General features: G+C 43.5%; 1 protein-coding gene across 1 annotated transcript in view; it reads left to right on the forward strand.

Annotated features, from left to right (window-relative positions):
- The first annotated feature begins 9,721 nt into the window (after nucleotides 1–9,721).
- PRPF6 (pre-mRNA processing factor 6) overlaps nucleotides 9,722–20,222 on the forward strand; it is a 35,984-nt gene continuing 25,483 nt past the window's right edge. Inside the window, exons 1-8 of the mRNA XM_083507365.1 lie at nucleotides 9,722–11,811; nucleotides 14,773–14,941; nucleotides 15,125–15,243; nucleotides 15,446–15,524; nucleotides 15,860–16,036; nucleotides 17,785–17,940; nucleotides 18,672–18,766; nucleotides 19,650–19,806. Of these exons, the coding sequence (XP_083363491.1) occupies nucleotides 11,585–11,811; nucleotides 14,773–14,941; nucleotides 15,125–15,243; nucleotides 15,446–15,524; nucleotides 15,860–16,036; nucleotides 17,785–17,940; nucleotides 18,672–18,766; nucleotides 19,650–19,806 (1,179 nt within the window). The 5' untranslated portion in view covers nucleotides 9,722–11,584. The remainder of the gene's footprint in view (nucleotides 11,812–14,772; nucleotides 14,942–15,124; nucleotides 15,244–15,445; nucleotides 15,525–15,859; nucleotides 16,037–17,784; nucleotides 17,941–18,671; nucleotides 18,767–19,649; nucleotides 19,807–20,222) is intronic.

Genomic DNA, 20,222 nt, shown 5'->3' on the forward strand with positions numbered 1-20,222 from the left:
TTTCCACGATTCGGGTGCCCCCTTCCCTTCCATAATTTGGTTACATACCTCCATTAATGGCTGGACCAGATATTCCTTCAATGTCTTATAGTATTTGGAAGTAAGTCCATCTGGGCCTGGAGATTTGCCTAATTGCATGTTCTGAATGGCACTTTCAATCTCCTGTTGTGTTATTTTGTAATTCAGGGCTGTTTGCTTGTCTTGTGTTAGTTTTTGAAGGCCATAGCTTCTTAGAAAATTATTTATCTCAGTCTCAACTTGGGGTCCTTGAGTAAACAGTTTTTTAAAATATCTCTGGAAACACTTTCTAATATCTTCTGGTTTCTGAATACATTCTCCTTCAACCTCCAGATTGGTAACGAAGTTCAATTTTTGTCTCTTTTTCAGCTGCCATGCCAGCAGCTTCCCACATTTATTTGCAGATTCGAATGATCTTTGTTTCATCTGTTTAATTTTCCATTCGACTTCTTGATTTATCAATTTCGCATATTGTGCTTGATGGAATTTTATTTCTCTTAAAACTTCTTTTGATTTTGGGTTTAATCTCAGCTTTTTCTCTCCGTCTCTTATCTTCTCCAAAATCTTGTCCTTTTTACCATTCCAGAGTTTTTTCTTGATAGAGTTCTGCTGTATCAGGAACCCTCTCATAACAGCTTTACTTGCGTCCCAGATTGTTTTCTTTTCCACCAAGGTATTCAAATTTATTTCGAAATAATCTTTCAGCGTTTTTTGGGCCTTCTTCACAATCTCCTGATCTCTAAACAAATAGTCATTCATTCTCCATCTTTCATTGGGTGCTTTTAAGCAGATGTTGGATGGCCATCTGTTATGGATCCTTTGGTTGGGCCAGATAACCCTTGGGGGACCTTTCCAACCAGGGCCGGCTTTATCTGGGGGTGCAAGGGGTGCGGTGCACCTGGGCGCCAAATTCTGGGGGGTGCCAAATGTATACCTACTGTATACCAGTCCCTCTCAATTGGCGGCAGTGAAAAGCAATGGAGCAAAAGCCCCCACCCCTCCGTCGCTCTGTTACTCCGTAGCGTAAAACATTCTTGACGAGTCAGGAAACAAAAGCAGTCTTTTTGCTGTGTCGTTACAGGTGAGCGATTTCTCCCCTAAAAAAGGTCAACAACTTTGGCTTTCCCCCTCCCAAAACAAGCTCAATAAAAGTTAAGTTGGGGACACTGGGCGGATCTTTGCATGCTGGCGGCGCATATGCTAAAGACGGCCCTGTTTCCAACTATGACTCTGGGGCTAGAACTGCCCAGCATTCACTTCCATGTTCTTCATGTCTTGCAGGGTCTGGGCATGAGAAGAGGCATCATACGGACTTTGCAGCAGGCCAAAGCTGTACAGGAGAGAGTCCTCTGACACATGTGGAGGTCCCAGGGGCAGGCTAGTGGATGCTAGTGGAACTCGCAGTTCTGGAACAGCCCTGCTGCAAAATTATTTTCCTGGGAGAAACAGTTGAACTGAAAACCTCACCACGGTCTCTCTCCGCATCCCATTTCTCTCTCCAGCGCTTGCGGGGTGGGGGAGAATGTCACTTGTTTATTGATGTTCCAGGTCTTAACACATTGGCTGGAAAGTCCTGGGCGCTCTGCCAGCACTGAGCAAATAATAATGAATAAGAATGTCACTGATTTCAGCCGAGAACAAACGAATTCTCAGAACCACTCAGAGTCCTGAGGAGGGAGCCCGGACTCATTACTGGTGACATTGAAACCTCCTTTGATAGCTGTATGGCATTTTGAGTCATTTTCTCGCTCTCCATCCCTACGGGTTTGGTGATTAAACGGGGTACCATTCCTTTTTCTTCTGGTTGTTGCAAAACTTTGGAAGCCAGAGAGATTTTCTAGGAGCCAGACTTGGGGTGTGGAATATTATTCCACCGCCACTGTCCCTGTTTCATTAATCTGTTTGTTTTTGTTTTTAAAGACCTCTCACATTTATTTCATAATCACTTAAATAATATTTGTTTCATTACTCGTGCCGGTTATCTTTTGGCACAGACTAAGTTTCTTCCTTTGATCGGCAATTTGGCCAACACCTGTGGCAGATACTAACAGACTAGTTTTCTGTGGGTGCTCCTGGCAGCTGCCATTTTATTTCTCCCATAATTCCATGGGAGTTGCATTGTTCTGGGGCATTTTGGGGAGGGGGGGTGGCAGTCTGCACTAGCAGCTGCCATTTCCCCCCAGGAATTTCCCAGAATGCACGAGAAGTTGCGCCATTATGCAGAAACACAAACTCTGGAGCTGCTGATAGGCAAATGAAGTCCTCACACATTCCTAGAGGCCGCATAGTGTTGTGGTCAGAGTGTTAGACTGGGACCTGGGAGAGCAGGGTTTGAATCCCCACTTACCCAAGAAGCTCAGTGGGTGACCTTGGGCCATTCAATGCCTCTCAGCCTGACCTACCTCACAGGGTTGTTGTGGGGATTAAAGGCAGAAGGAGAGAACCATGTGTGCCACCTTAAATTCCCTGGAGAAAAACGTGGGTTATAAATGCAATATAATGAATATACGAGATGAATGACAAATGAGTGGGGAAAATACACGGGCCTCTCATGTCACTTTCTCCAGGAATGGGAAAGCAGCTGGGGTGGTGGTGCTGAAGGGGAAGGCAGTTGGGGAAGGTTGAGAATTAAGCAGCCTTTCTCTTGCTGTTCTTCAATTCCTAATAACAATCTCTGATGCTGCTTTTCAGCAATAAAGCAAAAAGGTTGGAAGCCTATTTATGCATTTCCAGCATATGGTCAAGTCTGGCCCTTCGAGGGGCACTTTATAACAGAATATTTCACACAAACAGCTGGCGTCTGACGTGTAAGGATTTTTTTTCAACCACTGAAATAGCTCAATATAGCAAAATCATTTTTTTAGGGCGTATGCTTTGGGGGTGTGTGTGAGAGTCTCATATGAACACATCTGGCCCACCTCACCTCCATGAGCCACATGGCATCTGTGCATGGTGTGAATTAATGCCTTGCCTGTCTGCCTGACAGAACTGAAGACTCCTCAGAGGTGCAAATAAGGAATGGAATGATGCAGAGCAGTGAATTCCTGTTTTGTACTAAAGCATGGAACATCGTATGGTGAAAGGTGAAAAAACAAAAGGCCAGAAGGTGACAGCAGCCTGGCTTATGAAGCTACAAGTAAGTCAATAAATATAGATACTGTTTATTTTGAACAGGGGTTAGTAAACTTTTTCATCAGACCTTGTCCCTCAGACCTTGTGGGGGGCCTGACTATATTTTGCAAAATATAAATACCCTGCAAGCCAGTCTCTCCAGCTGCCTCCGGACCTGGAGGAGGAACACATTCTGCTCAGGAGCGCATCTCAGTGCCTCCTGCTCACCAGCATTGTTGACGAGCAGCAGCCGCTCCATTGGCCCGTTCCCGCGGAGCTCCCAGCCAGTGTGCACCACATGCTGTGCCCCGCCGCCTGAGGCCAGGCACGCAGAGTGCTGGGCAGGCGATGTACAGCTTGCCCTCCAGCTGTTCCAGTGCGGCCGCCAAGCACGCCACCAGCAGCACCGGCAAGCCGGGCGCCAGGCGCAGGGGCAGCAGACATGCCAAACTCTGGCTGAAGCCCTGCGATGTGCCCGTCACAATGCCCATGGGGCAGCCCAGACCCGCCACCTGCCCTCTGGCCTTTCCATCCATGGCAACGCCGAGTTTACCTCAGCCATGGGCGGCAAGGCTTCAGATTGGCTGCAGAAATTTCCTGCAGCCAATCCTAAGCTGTGCCAGCATCGTCGGCCGCCCAGAAGCTGTGCCAGCATCCTGGAAGTCAGTCCCCGCGTGGCGAGGCATCCGCAGCGCAAGGGGACTGACCAAGTGGATGGCAGGGTCCGCGGGCCAGATTTACGAGCCTGGAGGGCTGCATCCGGCCCCCAGGCCTTAGTTTGCCGACCCCTGATTTAGAGCATTTGTACCTTGCTCTTCAGCCAAAAAAGGCTCCCAGATTGGCATACAGTCATACCTCTTGTTACGTTTGCTTCAGGTTTAATCTTTTCAGGTTGCGTCCTGCGGTGACCCGGGAGTACCAGAAAGGGTTACTTCTAGATTTTGCCACTCACGCAGACACTCAAAATGACATCACACGCATGCGCAGAAGCGGTAAATCGCGACCCGCGCGGACACAGGTTGCATTCTGTTCATATTGCGAACAGGGCTCTGGAACGGATCCCGTTTGCAACCAGAGGTACCACTTTACATACAGTCAGTTGAAACAAGGCAGTCCCTGACTGCAAGGCTACAGTCAAAAAGTAATATGTAGTTATGAACCTGACTGTCCATACATAGACGTAGACATGACAGTCATTTCGGGAGCATTGATCACTTGGAAAAACAAAGATGGGGGAGGAGGAAGACAAACTCTCTTGCAACTTTGTGAAAAAGAAAAAAAGAAGCTTCTAATGCCTGATCACCTAGAGGCCATTTTCACTCACCACAGGTGACCAGACAAGTGACTGTTTACAAAGAAGCCTAATTAGGACTCTTAAGATATCTTATTATGCCTGTGCTGCTAAGGTCCCTTTAGCTGCCATTTATACCTCCTTGAAAGCTATTAGTGCCCCACTAGCAGTCTCTCTTTCTCTTCCAAAGTAGAGCGGAAGGACCCCGTGGCTCCCTTCAAAGTGCTATTTTGTGTGCTTTTTGTCTCTGGAAAATTTAGGGTAGCTTTTACAAAGTGTCCTTTGAAGAAGAGAGCATAGGAGGCTTCCCCTGTGTGTTTGCAATAGTATGCCTGTTTAGAAATGCACACATTGAGCAAGCATTGTAAGAGGCACAGAAGCCAGCACACAGGCAGACAAGGGCAGGACAGGACATCAGCACTGGGCCACAAATTCTGAAAGCAACTCCCTGCAGGCAAAAAGCCTGAACATGCTCTCTCTTTCAACTCCCTTTTTTGCACACACATTTGCTGTTTAGACAAATGCGGTTTTGGTCTTCACCCGACCAGTTGTCTCCCATCAACAGCCGAGAATGGTCTGATTCAGCAGAGTTATTATGTGTTTATGAATTTCCATGAGCGTGGAATCAAAGAAGATGAAGTAGATATAACTTCCAGAGGAAAGAAAAAGGCTAGCGCAACTAGACCAGTAGAGAAACCTTTCTTGAAACAGGAATATATCTGTGAAATTGCTCTCTCATCTGACAATGGTATCAATTTTCATGGCTCCAGAGCAGTTATGATATATAAATGGAGTTTGCTGTCAGATTAAACACCTTTGCTCCAGCATTTAATGAAGAACAGGCTTGGTTTACTGCTCTGCATACACCTGAGCTATGGATATTATTTCTTAAATAAGCAAGGCCAGGGGGAAAATCATCCACACAGATTAAATTTAAACTTCATACAGAAGAGCTAAAATATATTGATTTTCTCATAAAGGCCACATAGATGAGAATCCTCCCCAGTTACTGAACAAAGCTAGGCTAAGATTGCTTGGTTGAAAAGCGTATAGTATTTTACTCAAGCTGTGAAGAACTTGCCCCCTTGAGGGCTGAATTAATTTCGGCCAGAGGTTTTTAAAAGAACAAATGGAGAAAAAGAAAGAAAATAGAAGAAACGGGGGCGGGGGGGAGAGAAGAGTATGAAGCCTTCACATCTTCTGCTCTGGAAACTGGGGCAGCATCCTAAGTGAAAGTATCAAAAAAGTAACCTTTAGCTTCCTCTGCAACCTCCTATGGAAAAGGTTATTTGGAGGGAGGGGGGGGGGAACTCTGTTAAGTACTCCATCTGGTAGAAAGCAGAACAGAGATGCCTGCAAACCTCTTTTTGTGCAAAATGCCCCTCTGAGTTTTTATACGTCTTATGGTGCATTTTACACCTGACTGAAATGTTTGGCAATCAAACAAGGATGTTAGCTCTGCTCTGCAAGCAAAAGGTCCCAGGTTCAATCCCAGGTAGGTAGGGATGGGAGAGACCCTTGCCTGAAATCTAGGAGGGTCGCTGCCAGTCAGTGCAGACAATACTGAACTAGAAGGACCGATGGTCTGACTCAGTATAAGGCAGCATGCAGCATGCTGTGTTTATTTCAGGGGGGTGATGGGCCTTTTATTCAGTTTTTACTGTGCTCGGTAGGGCAGAGAATGTGTGTGCTATGCTGTTTAATTTCCATGCTGAAATTCATCTATGCACAATAGCCCAAATGCAGATGTTTGGACGTGAATAACAGAATCAAAGAATTTTAGAGTCGGAATGGGAGCTACTGTTCAGCCTTATGACTCTTCAAACAGATGCAAATTGCGTGCTGCCTGGGGGAATTTCTGATGTGTTCTAGAGGGCAAGGCTAGTAAGGCTGCTCACCAGCCCTTTCACAGCCTGGTGTCCACTGAATAATAATAATAATAATAATAATAATAATAATAATAATAATAATAATAATTTATTTATACCCCGCCCATCTGGCTGGGTTTCCCCAGCCACTCTGAGGAAAACAGGCCCAATCAGCATTTACACATTTGTAAGGATGCAATCTTGTGCATGTTTACCTATGAGTAAACCCACTGAGCCACACTGATGGCAGCTTGCATACATGCAGAAGGTTCCAGGTTCAATTTCCAGCCTCTCCAGATGAAGTAACTGGATGCAAAAGATCCTGGAGAGAGCTTGTTATGTACTGAGTTGAATAGGATCCAAACTGCAGCCGTCTGATTGGTCCCAGAACAATAGGATTCAGAATGCAGTAGTATTGAGGCATCAGGCATAAGCCTGCATTTTATTAATGTTTGATCAGGACTTGTATATTAAAGAGGGCTTAGATTTTCAAAAGTAGATTTTCAAAAGTATTCATGCCAGGCAAGAAGGCTAGCTGCTTAAGAAAACACTGGCACTGTTTTCCTAGACAAGGGGCCCCTTTTGATTGATAGCAGAAAGCAATTCTCAAAGTCGTAAAAGCTGAAATTACAGACTAAAAGCAGGACATTGACCCTACATGTTACAGAAGATAAAAAAGCAGAGATAAACATAATTAGGAATGGGCAAATAGTAAAATGATACCATGGGCCTCTTTTAAACCTTGAGCTGTATTTTCTAAGGCCAGAGGCAAATGGGAGAAAAAACATCTAGCTGACAGAGAAAGAGAGGCTTTTTGGGAAGTCTTTTTAAAGCATCTAGCTGGGAAGTCTTTTTAAAGCTGTTTCTTCCTTAAACAGATAATGGGAAAAGCAGCTTGCTGAAGGGGGGGGATGTAAACTGAAGAGCCTTCTTCTGAAACTGTTTTAAACTGAGTTCTTTTTTTTCTTTCTCTCTCTACTTTAAAAAGGCCTTATTCCTTTTAAAAGGTTACCTATGATAATGTATGAAATATATTAGCTTAAATATATTGGCTTAAATGTAATTATGCAAAGGATTTAACAAATGCTAGAAGAGTTGTATTTATCCTGGAATTAAGTCAGCCACCAGTCCAGCCCCCTGCCAGACAAGAAGACGCCATCAAATGCTGTCCTGATATATTAGCTGTCAGACATTTGTTTAGAAACCTTCAAATGAAGGATATCTTTCAATGTTGATGTGAAACTCAAGATCCTTGACATATGTTTAAGATAAAAATTTAAGATTAACCATTTGTTTTAGAAGGCAATAGGGCAGGGAGGGCAAGAGGTGAGCTGGTAATTAAGATTCCTTGTTGAGACACATGTAAGATATATTACTACTTATTTGTCATTTATAGATGTAACAATATATAGCTGTTTGTGTTCCTTATAAGGACAGGAGGATATGGGTGTATCTTTTTGTGATTGGTTATAGCAATCAGCCAATAGGAAATCCAACCAGGCTGATTGGACAGAGGCAGCCCAAGGAGGAGCAAAGGGGGCTGGATTAAGGGAATATAAGTGCTGGCCATAATGGCAGGAGGCCAGGCCAGAGCTTGGTAACCATATACCACTGTGCCTCTCATTTATTTGTCTGACAAATAAATAATTATTTTAAATTCTCTATTGCTGCGTTGAATATTTCATTCCAGCTAAGCGTTAACCACAAGCAGGGTGCTACAGTATGATTGGTTGGCAGGAACCACCCAATCATGCTCCAGATAGAAGTGAATCCACAACCTGATTGGCTTACAGTAGAATTCCAGAATTAGCCAATCATGTGCAGCCCATTGTGTAAATAATGTATATAAGCAGATACTTTGAGGGGACATTCATTCATTCCTCCTCACCACTATGAGCTGAATAAAGAGCATGAAATCACTTTGAGTATCTTTCAGAGCTGCTGCCAGTCAGTGTACAGTACTGATCAGACAAATATTTAGGGTGGTATTCTGCTAAGTTTTACTCATAGGCCTATTCCAGTCTATGGATCTAACTTAGTCATGTTCTGTACAGTGGTGCCTCGCAAGACGAAAATAATCCGTTCCGCGAGTCTCTTCGTCTAGCGGTTTTTTCGTCTTGCGAAGCAACCCTATTAGCGGCTTAGCGCTATTAGCGGCTTAGAAAAAGGGGGGGGAGCGGAAAAAAATCGGAACACTCGCAAGACGTTTTCGTCTTGCGAAGCAAGCCCATAGGGAAATTCGTCTTGCGAAGCAGCTCAAAAACGGAAAACCCTTTCGTCTAGCGGGTTTTCCGTCTTGCGAAGCATTCGTCTTGCTGGGCACCACTGTAATTTCTACATAGCAAAACATAGATGACTACCATCCATAGTCTTGATATTGTGCAATGCAGCTTATGTTATTAGCTCAGAAGGTTTGGAAAGAGGGTTAGGCAAATTCACAGAGGATGAATCCCCACCAGCTAATAACCATGATAGTTAAATGTACCTCCATGTTGAGAGGCAGTGTACCTTGATCCAGATGCTGGGGACAAATAATAGCAGGGAAGGGCTGTTGCTATACCTGTCCTACTTTGTAGGCTTGCCAGAGATATTTGACTTGCTACTGATCAGGGTGGATAAAAATCAATGTTCTTGTTTTTTAAAAAAAAAAATTAAAAATTGAATTTTAAAATTTAAATCGGATTTTTAAAATAAAATGCCTTTGGAGGAAATATCTTTCTAGCTTTCTATTTAAGTTACATTATAGTCCAAAGGCTAGTTACAAGTAGGTAGCCATGTTGGTCTGCCATAGTCGAAACAGAATAAAAAAATTCCTTCCAGCAGCACCTTAGAGATCAACTAAGTTTGTTATTGGTATGAGCTCTCAAGTGTGCTCAATATCTCAATTTTAACTCATGAGCTATTGCTGCAATCTGCTCTGATTGTATATTTTATCTTTATGAACGCTGTTTTTATTGTGTTATGTCATGTGAGCTGGTCTTTGACTGTAATAAATAAATAAATTACTCTAAGGTGCTGCTGAAAGGATTTTTTTTTATTTAGCCCAAAGGCTGTTCATCAGGAAATAAGGATTTGTTTTAAGTTTTTCATGTGTGCTAAAACTCAAGTCTGTTTTTTTAAATCGTTTAACCACATCAGTTAACAAACATGGATACGTATGCTATAATGTTATTGTTTTAATTAAATAAATTGTTTAAGTTGTTATTAAGGAAATGGTTATTTTTCTCCTTCAAATAAAGTACAGCAGAAAAGTTGTCCAAATATAAACAATAATTTCATAATTATTTGTCTATGTATTTCTAACAGTATAACCAAATCAGTATTTTTTGATATAACTGTAAAAACTACTCTGAAAATTTATTATTCCAAAAATGAAACCTTCATCTGGTTGTAAATATTAAGATTATACCAGTCTTTCTGTAAAAAAATGATTTAAATCAAGTCTTATTGACTAGGGATTTAAATTGTAATTTAAATCAAATCCACCCTGCAACTGATGGAAACAAAATAAGACTAAAAGATGGATTGGTTCATCAAGTCTCTTCGTTTCCTTATTTATTCATTTTTATGTGTTCTCTCCGCCTAGTGGTACAGCAATAAAATTGCTAGCACATTTGCAAAGCTTAAGCAGGGCCTGGTATGGTTTCAAATTAGATGGAGGTCAGGTGTTGAGAAATGCAACTCTATAATTCTACAATAAAAATATTTACCGGTATATACTGCTGTATCATATAACATCACAAGTACAACATAAATCATATAAAATAATTAACACATCAACAATAAAACAATTATAAAATATAAAAAACTATTAACAAACTAAGCAATAAGCAATAAAACAGCAATTAAAAAATGAGCTAAATATCACAATTACAGCAAAAGTGCGCTTTCCACTTTTTTGCTGCAAGCTGCTTGTAACTGTTTGTGCATCAGATGTCAAGGAGATAAACAGCTGGGTGATTTTTAAAAGGCATCTGAAGGTTCAGGAAAGCTTTTCCGTGTTTGATACTGTACTTATTGTGTTATCGATATTTTCTGTTGGGAGCTGCCCAGTCAGAGGGGTGGCATATAAAAATAAAACAATAACAACAATATATTATTATATTACTATACTGAATATCAATACATATATTATAAAAATGCTGTTGTAATAAAATGTGCGAATGCCAAATATTAAAATATTAATTGATACCAACACCAGTATAAATAACTATCAATATTGACCAATATGGATATTTCAATATGAATATTACAAAAAGAAGCAAAACAAAATAAAACAACAATATGCTATACAGTATTGGATATCAACATATCATTACAAAAATGCTGTTGTCATAAAATGTGCAGGTACCAAATATTAAATTATCAATTAGGACCAACACCAATATAACTATCAATATCGACCAATATGGATATTTCAATATGAATATTACAAAATAAGCAAAACAAAATAAAACCATATATCATTATATTACTATACTACGTATATTGAATATCAACATATCATTATAAAAATGCTGTCATTGTAATAAAATGTGCAGGTGTCAAACATTAAGATATCAATTAACACCAACACCAATATAAGGTAACTATCAATATCGATCAATAGGGGTATTTCAATATATTACAAAAATAAGCAAAACAAAATAAAACAACATATTTTTATATTACTATACTATATTGAATATCAACATATCATTATAAAAATGCTGTCGTTGTAATAAAATGTGCAGGTGCCAAACATTAAAATATCAATTAACACCAACACCAATATAAGGTAACTATCAATATCGACCAACAGGGATATGTCAATATGAATATTACAAAATAAGCAAAACAGAGAATAGAAATACTGTATGTCAACCATCGCCAATGACAGGAAAAGCGCGCCTTTCCGCGGCTGCTTTGTAACTTTCCGGGTGTGTGGGAAAGCGGCGCACAAATAAATAAAGCGCCTAATAATAATAATAATAATAATAATAATAATAATAATAATAACAACAACAACAATAACAACGATGAATTAAGTAATAAAAAACAGCGCCGCCGCCCTGTTTCCCTCGCCGGCTTCCTTCCCTCTCCGCGCGACGCCACCTTCCTCCCTTCTCGCCCTCAGAGTCTCCCCGACGCGACCGAGGCCCAGCGAGGCTCCCGCCGCCTGAGGAGAAGCAGCCGCGAGCCCGCCTACCTGAGGCCGCCCCTCCGCGAGGGAGGCGGAGCAGGACCGGCTAGGCCCGGCCTCCTCGCCGCCCTCTTCTCGCTCGCCTCCCGCCGCGTCTTCTCCTCAGCCGCCATCATGGCTGCCGCGGCCGCTTCTTCGTCTTCGTCGGCCTCCTCGTCGGCCTCCGGGGCCTCGGCTCCGGCGGGCTCCAGCGCGGCGAGCTCCGGGGGTGGCGGTGGCGGTGGCGGCGGAGGCAGCGCTTCGGGCCTGACGGCTTCTCTGACGGGCACCATGAACAGGAAGAAGAAGCCCTTCTTGGGGATGCCCGCGCCGCTGGGCTACGTGCCGGGCCTGGGCCGAGGGTGAGTGGGCCGAGGCCGGGCGCTGGAGTTGGGCAGCGGCCCCGGGAAGTGGGGGCGGCGGGGGCGGCGGGTGGGCCTCGGCCCGGCTGCCTCCTCGAGGCCTCCTCGCGTGGGCCCTCCTCGGGTCAGGCCTTTCCCTCGCCGCCCTTGCAGCGTTTCTTTGCTCGGCTCTGAGGTGCCCACGCTGCGCGTGGAAGGTGCCTCTGACCATACGCAGAGTGCCTTCTCCGCAGACCAAGGCGCGCGTGTTTGCGTGGGGCCTTTAAAAGGCTTCAAGGGCCCGACGCCTAGAGCATGTGCAGAGTTTCTTTTTGCTTCCCGATTGTACCCATAGGCAGGGTGATTTCCTCCTCAGAGCGAGGCGTCTGTGTAATAATAATAATAATAATAATAATAATAATAATAATTTATTTATACCCCGCCCATCTGGTTGGGCCCCCCCAGCCACTCTGGGCGGCTTCCATAGAAACCAAAAATACAGTAAAATATCACATGTTTAAAACTTCCCTTAAGATGTCTTCTAAATGTCAGGTAGTTGTTTATCTCTTTGACATCTGGTGGGAGGGCGTTCCACAGGGCGGGCGCCACTACCAAGAAGGCCCTCTGTCTGGTTCCCTGTAGCCTCACTTCTCGCAATGAGGGAACCGCCAGAAGGCCCTCGGCGCTGGACCTCAGTGTCTGGGCTGAACAATGGGAGTGGAGACGCTCCTTCAGGGATACTGGACCGAGGCTGTTTAGGGCTTTAAAGATCAGCACCAACACTTTGAATTGTGCTCGGAAACGTACTGGGAGCCAATGTAGGTCTTTCAAGACCGGTGTTATATGGTCTCAGTGGCCGCTCCCAGTCACCAGTCTAGCTGCCGCATTCTGGATTAGTTGTAGTTTCTGGTTCACCTCCAAAGGTAGCCCCACGTGGAGCGCATTGCAGTATTCCAAGCGGGAGATAACCAGAGCATGCACCACTCTGGCGAGACAGACAGGCAGGGAGGGTCTCAGCCTGCGTACCAGATGGAGCTGGTAGATACCTGCCCTGGACACAGAATTGACCTGTGCCTCCATGGACAGCTGTGAGTCCAAAATGACTCCCAGGCTGCACACCTGGTCCTTCAGGGGCACAGTTACCCCATTCAGGACCAGGGAATCCTCCACACCAGCCCGCCTCCTGTCCCCCCAAAACAGTACTTCTGTCTTGTCAGGATTCAACCTCAATCTGTTAAGCCGCCATCCATCCTCCTACCGCCTCCAGGCACTCACACAGGACCTTCACCGCCTTCACTGGCTCTGATTTAAAAGAGAGGTAGAGCTGTGTAGCCTTTGAAAGGCTTCAATGGCCCGACGCCTGGAGCATGTGCAGAGTTCTTTTTGCCTTCCGATTCCTACATTGCAGGGGGCTGTACTAGATGACCCTCAGGGGTCCCTTCCAACTCTGTGATTCTGTGAAAGGAAACCCTTCCCTGAATAGTACTCCTCCCCCCCCCCCATTTTTAAAAATTGGCAAGTTACGAAAGATAAGGAAATAAAGAAAACATGCTGTGAACTGTCCTGAGATCTGTGGATGAAGGGCGGTATACAAATTTAATAAATAATAATAATAATCAACTCACCCTGTGGCTTTATTATTACTGTATTATTATTGTTACTACTACTAATGTATTTGCCTGTCATGTTTTGGAAAGTCTATTTATGTATATTTTACTTTTTTGCGTTTATAACCCTGCTTTTGGGAGAAGGGTGTTGTGTCTCCTCTTCCCCCACAAAGCTCAGATACACTTTGCAACCTAGGAAGTTTATTTTAACACTGACTCCGCCAACTCCATTGTGCCCCAGTGCAGGAAAATGTTCAAAAACAAAGCCATGTGCTTTGTGTCAGATGACGGTGACTCAGGTCTGCTTCCCTGGATAAGCTTTTGTTTGAAAATCCATATTGGATATCTATCTATTTTTTTATTCTGACATGTTAACATTGGTTGCAACGAAAAGCACCACAGCAGCAAAAGTCAGCAGATTTCTTGGGATATTTTCAGTCTCAGACACTTTGGATTTTTTAAAAACAAAAACAAACTTAGTCTGGGCACTTAAAGTTGCCTCAGTTGCCCATGGGAAGCCTGCTTGTGATTCCCAGCAATTGGCATTCAGAGGTATGCCAATATAGGATGGTCATCTGTTATAGATGCTTGAGCTGAGATTCCTGCTTTTGGGGGGGTGGACTAGATGGCCCTCGAGGGTCCCTTCCAGTTCTGTGATTCTATGGGTGCCAGTATTGTGCAGGTTTAGACACTCACTGAAGACCTGCTTCAGTAAGATGTCCTAGTGTTTTAAAAAGGCAACAAAATGCATTGGACTCCTTGGCAGGTTTTGAATAAACATACACAAATTTATTGATTGATAACATGGTAGATAGATAATATAAGGATTTATATAATTTTATAATATGCAGAGAATAACATGTGTTGAGAAATCAGAGAGGAGCTGAGGGAAGACTCTGCGGGGGGAGGCAGGGTTTGATGGGGAGTGGGGGAAAAGGGGGAAAAATAATGAATATGATATGTTTTGATATATTATGTTGAAATTCTTAATAAAAAACTTTATAAAAAAGAAATATGTCCTAGTGTGATAAAAAAGGTGATAAAAGTTCTATATATAGAGAGAACTTTTATCACCTTTTTATCACGCTAGGACATAATTCTTTTTTTCCTTTTTTATATATTGATATATATATATCAATATATATATCATTTAAGGCACACTGGTAACCTTGGAAAGTAAAGATTAGCTTTTAAAATGTGCAGATGTTTTGCTTCCTGAGCATCCAGGGACTATTCTCCCTTGCTACAATTGAGGGGTTATTTGCAAGTCTGGGTTTAGGTAGGACTTGGAGCAGGGTTTCTGAATTTGAAGGACTGGTGCCCAGTCCCTTGTCCGAAATCCCTCATACTGAACTGGCTGCTTTCTTCTGTCTAGTGCTACAGGTTTCACTACCCGCTCAGACATTGGCCCTGCTCGGGATGCAAATGACCCTGTGGATGACCGCCATGCTCCGCCAGGGAAGAGGACCGTTGGGGACCAGATGAAGAAAAACCAGGCTGCAGATGACGACGATGAAGATCTGAACGACACCAATTACGATGAGGTGATCCATCTTTGGCCTTAACTGTCTTGATGGACATTAATGGCAATGTACATATAAAGCTACATTGTGCTCAGACCATTGCTCCCCTTTAGCCTGTCTACTCCTACTAGCTGTGGTTCTGTGGGGTGTGCTTAGTGGATAACGGGGTTCTTGCAGTTAACACTACCTTTTTGTCATTCGCAGTTCAATGGATATGCTGGAAGTCTGTTCTCCAGTGGACCTTATGAAAAAGATGATGAGGAAGCTGATGCGATTTACGCTGCTTTGGATAAAAGGATGGATGAAAGGAGAAAAGAGAGAAGGTAGGAGGTGATTTTTTTCAGCATTGAGATAAATGCTGGTTGTATCTGGGGCCTCTGCAGTGGAATCTTGCCTGTTGCTTCTCTGGCTATATGTTTGGCCTGAACATGGGGCCCTGAAGTATTAAAAGTACTTGCTATCTCCCTTTTGGAAATAGGAATGGGTGCCTGCATGGTTGACTCCTGTGCTTTTTTTATTTTTTAGAGAACAGCGTGAGAAAGAAGAGATTGAAAAGTACCGAATGGAACGGCCAAAAATTCAGCAGCAGTTCTCAGATCTGAAAGTAAGGAGAGAAAAATGTGTGTGTGTGTTCTCCAAAGGTGAAATCAGAAAATTACGTTGGGGAGGAGGGGAGTCAGAAAAATGTTTGTGTAATATGTGTTGGATATCAATTATTAAATCAAAGTGGACCAGTGAATAACATAGGACTTCAGCTTTGGAGACCTGGGTTCAGGTACTGACTCTCCAGACCACTTGGAGTGTCTATTCCTCATTCACACGCCAGGAATAACTTTTAAGAAGTTGCGGATGAAAAAGAGGGAGAAATCAAAACTGTATTTCAGTGATACACTGATTTCAACTATGGCACTGTAATTATGTTGTCTGCATTTTTTGTAGAGAAAACTAGCTGAGGTCACTGAGGAAGAATGGCTTAGTATCCCTGAAGTTGGTGATGCAAGGAACAAACGCCAAAGGAATCCACGTTATGAGAAACTGACTCCTGTTCCTGACAGTTTCTTTGCAAAGCACTTGCAGTCAGGCGAGAATCACACATCCGTGGATCCCCGGCAAACGGTGAGAAAGCGGGGGAGGGATACAGGTCCACCTGAGAGAGGTTTCTTTTGTAAAATAGTTTTTGTTCATTTTCATCTTTAAACTGTTTAACTTGGTTGCATTGAGAGCTGTCTTTGTTTACATTAGAGCATATGACATGCAACAATTACATAAAATTAAAATAAAAGATAAAAAAGCAATAGGCACTCGGGCAAACATTTCCGAGTATATTAACAAAGTTGCGACAAGGTGTTTATATCAAAGTTATTACAGATAGGAAATAATGTATAGTAATGTTTTATTGTTTAGATTGGTGATCATAAGTAAAAAAACATTTTGTCTCAATAACAATTAGAATTTATAGGGAGGGGGAAGGGGAAAAAATAAAATACAGTGGTATCTCGGGTTACATACCCTTCAGGTTACAGTCTCCGCTAACCCAGAAATAGTACCTCAGGTTAAGAACTTTGCTTCAGGATGAGAACATAAATCATGCTCCGGTGGCGCAGCGGGAGGCCCCATTAGCTAAAGTCGTGCTTCAGGTTAAGAACGGATCTCCGGAACGAATTAAGTACTTAACCCGAGGTACCACTGTATGTGCTTCATGCACAGCAGACTGTGCTGTAAACTGTGGATACTCTTCCATCATATGGCTCATTATTTGTGTAATCATTAAAGTCACACCAGACTGCATAAAAATTGTCGGAGCAACTTTAAAGTTAATGCCTATAAACATTCCTCTGCTGATGGGAATGGAAAGGAATTGGCTGCTGCAGGTCAGGGACATTATTTGCATTGAATTCTTAATTCCACCCACCCCTGTGAATCCAACATTTTAATCTGGACACTGTCTGGGTTTGGGCAACCTATGAAGGGAGGAGAGCCTTCAAATCCTCAGTGTGATCAGAAAGATCATGTGCTGCAGCTTTTGCAGGCCTACCTTTTCAGAGTTCAGGTGGGGTATTGTTTATTTGTATGCTCCCCTGAATGAAAAAAAAATCCTCATATTGTTGGCCCAGTTCTGTGGAATGATCTTTCCCAAGAGGTTCATCAATGTTCCTCTGTTTTCATACTGCTCGTCTGTTTCGAAAGGCTATTTGCTAGTGTGGAGGTAGGAACATATCACAGATAGTTTTACCATTTTGTTTGTTTCTGCTTTTCTAGATGTGTCTTATGGTGAGTTTTTATGACATTCTTTAAATTACATTCTATAAATTACATTCCATAAATAGCAATGAGCCACCTTGGGGGATTGTGGGAAGGTTTTGTGTGGAATCAGTGTTGCTTCTAAGTGGATATCATGGTTCCAACTTCCTGTCTGATATATAAGGATAAGCCTAGAAAGTTTGCTAACCCTTCAGTCAAATTATCTTTAATCTATAGCTAGTTGACTAGTTTCTGCTAATGCAGCAAAATATGTCTGTGTAAAAGCCAGTTTCCAACATTCTGTCATGTTTTAGCCTTCACCCCAGTGATATGTTCTGGTGTCCTGCTTTACTTTCTCTAGTACAAGTGAGAAAACTAAAGCCCTGATCATGGAGGCAGTAGTACAGTGACAGCAAAGCTTTCTGTTCCCCTTGGTGACCATCATTTTGTAGTGAGCCTTGGCAGTATATAATCCTGTACACAACCCACTTATCACAAAGATGAGAGTCCCCTCCCCTCCCACTAAAACTGATGGCTAAGATTATGGTGGAGACTTGGGTGTTCTTTTTGCACTAGAGACTTTAACTTATTTGGTTTTGCCCCTTCCTTTTTTAAAAAAACAGCAATTTGGTGGGCTGAATACTCCCTTTCCTGGGGGCTTAAACACACCTTATCCAGGAGGAATGACACCTGGGCTGATGACTCCTGGGACAGGTGAGCTGGACATGAGGAAGATTGGCCAAGCTAGGAACACTTTGATGGACATGCGACTGAGCCAGGTAAGCATCAAGGAACAAAGCGGATTTTTGTTGCTTATTGAACCTGACGAACGAAATTGGGCCTTAAAACTGTCAGCTTTGGCATCCAGAAAAGTGAGTGCTTGCCATTGAGAGGTTATTTTTCAGGGTTATTCTCCCCAACCCCAAATATAGGGTTGTTGGAACAAAGAATGTAGGGGGGGGGTTCCCAATTCTGCACAACAAAGTGATCTTATTTTCTGAGTTTCTTTTAAGTCTGTTTGTGTGCATGTTAGTGAGGCTTGAGTGATAAACTTTAATGACGCTGGCTACAAAATCTGGGCCTGCTGAAGAGGCCAGAGACCATCTTGGTAGTGGATCCTGGAAGACCTGCTCCCTGCCTTGCTGGCCTTTTCCCTACCTGGCTTGGGATGACAGGGCCTTGATTGACTGCAGCTACAACAGCTGTTGAAAAACCTCTTGGGCTGTGTTATTGTCTAGAGTGTTTTGTTTGGGTTTTTGTTGTTGTTAATGATACTAATTTTTGCACCTTTGTTTTTAGATCTCATAATTTATGCAGAAATTGTTTCAGTTTGGTTGTGTGCTTTTTGACGCTTTTTATTTGTTTATGGTTTTTGTTATGTTTGTGATTGTGTAAATCTTGTCATGTTGTAAGCCGCCCTGAGCATGGTTTTAAGTATGGAAAGACACCATACAAATAAAATGATGGTGGCGATCAAACACTTGATTAATCATTGGGTTTACATCTCCAGGTGTCTGACTCTGTGAGTGGCCAAACGGTGGTGGATCCCAAGGGCTACCTCACCGATTTGAATTCTATGATTCCCACACACGGCGGAGATATCAAGTAAGTCAGCGGGTGCACTGATTTGGCTATTAGATTTTCTCGTCACGAGAGCTGGGTTGGTGAGCCTGTGGCCCTCCAGCTGGATGTTGTTGAACTACAGCTCCCATCTGCCCCAGACAGCATAGCTAACAATCAGGAATGATGGAACCTGTACTTCAGCAACATTGGGAGGGTCATAGGTTCCCACCCTTGGTGCAAGAAGGCCCCTTTGCTTTGAGTGATCTGCACATGGTTCAGGGTCCAGCCTTTGTTTGTGACTCAGAATGTAGAAACCACTAAGGTGGGAGGTACCTGACAGAACGTCAAACCCCCCCCCCCCCCATCCTGTTTCCAGAAGCAAGGATTCAAAGGACTGTGTGTGTCCCGTAGGTCCTGTTTGGCCATTGCTTAATGGGGCAGAGTTGACTAAAGTGGGATGTACAGGTTTCCCAGAAGTTGGTGCCAGCGCATAGGCAGACCCTGCTTGCACACTCTCAAGTTGCCTCTACCTGGTTTGCCTCCAAGAGAGCACCTTTGACTCTTACAGATTGGCAAATCAGGTAGATAATAATACGTGTGAACATATACCACTCCCTTAGTTTGCTTCAATCCACACCCATGCCTCTTTCTCCTCTAGCCCCTTGTCTTTGTTCTCGCAGGCCATTTTTAAAAATCTATCCATTCCACCATCTTCCAGACTCTGCTTGCTAGCTCGCTTCCTTTGTTCCTTTGCTTCATTCCTGTAACCTTCCCCACAAACCATGGGCCCTGTTCTGTCCTCACCACTTTTATACCTTTGCCATATGATGACATTTATTACCCAGGAGAAGTCTGTAGTGTCAGTGAATTGGTGTGATGTAGAAGCATGCCAAGTTATTCTCGGTTCATTTTCTCCCCTTGCCAGTGACATCAAGAAAGCACGTTTGCTTCTGAAGTCTGTGCGGGAGACAAACCCTCACCACCCGCCAGCCTGGATTGCTTCTGCGCGCTTGGAAGAGGTGACCGGAAAACTGCAGGTAGCACGGAACCTTATCATGAAAGGGACAGAAATGTGTCCCAAGGTGAGCATTTCATTTTCCAGGACTCCTCCTTAAGTACCTGCGCTGGTTTCTTGTCACTTTGCACACAAAATAAATTCTCTTGATCACTGTGACTTAAGGTGGTGGTGGGAACCCTTCAACACTGTAGGCCTAGTTTGGCCCATGGGGCTGTTTACCCCAAGCTACACCCCCCCCCCACAGCCCCACACCTGATATCATATGTGATATTGGACATGGCATGGGTAAAGACAGGGGGACGTGGGTGGTACTTTGGCCTAAACCACCGAGTCTCTTGGGCTTGCTGATCGGAAGGTTGGCGGTTCGAATCCCTGCGATGGAGTGAGCTCCCGTTGCTCTGTCAATCTAGCAGTTCGAAAACACACCGGTGCAAGTAGATAAATAGGTACTGCTGTGGTGGGAAGGTAAACAGCGTTTCC

This window comes from Podarcis liolepis (assembly GCF_965112155.1).
Source record: "Podarcis liolepis genome assembly, chromosome: 6".
NCBI classification, from domain to species: Eukaryota; Metazoa; Chordata; class Lepidosauria; order Squamata; family Lacertidae; genus Podarcis; species Podarcis liolepis.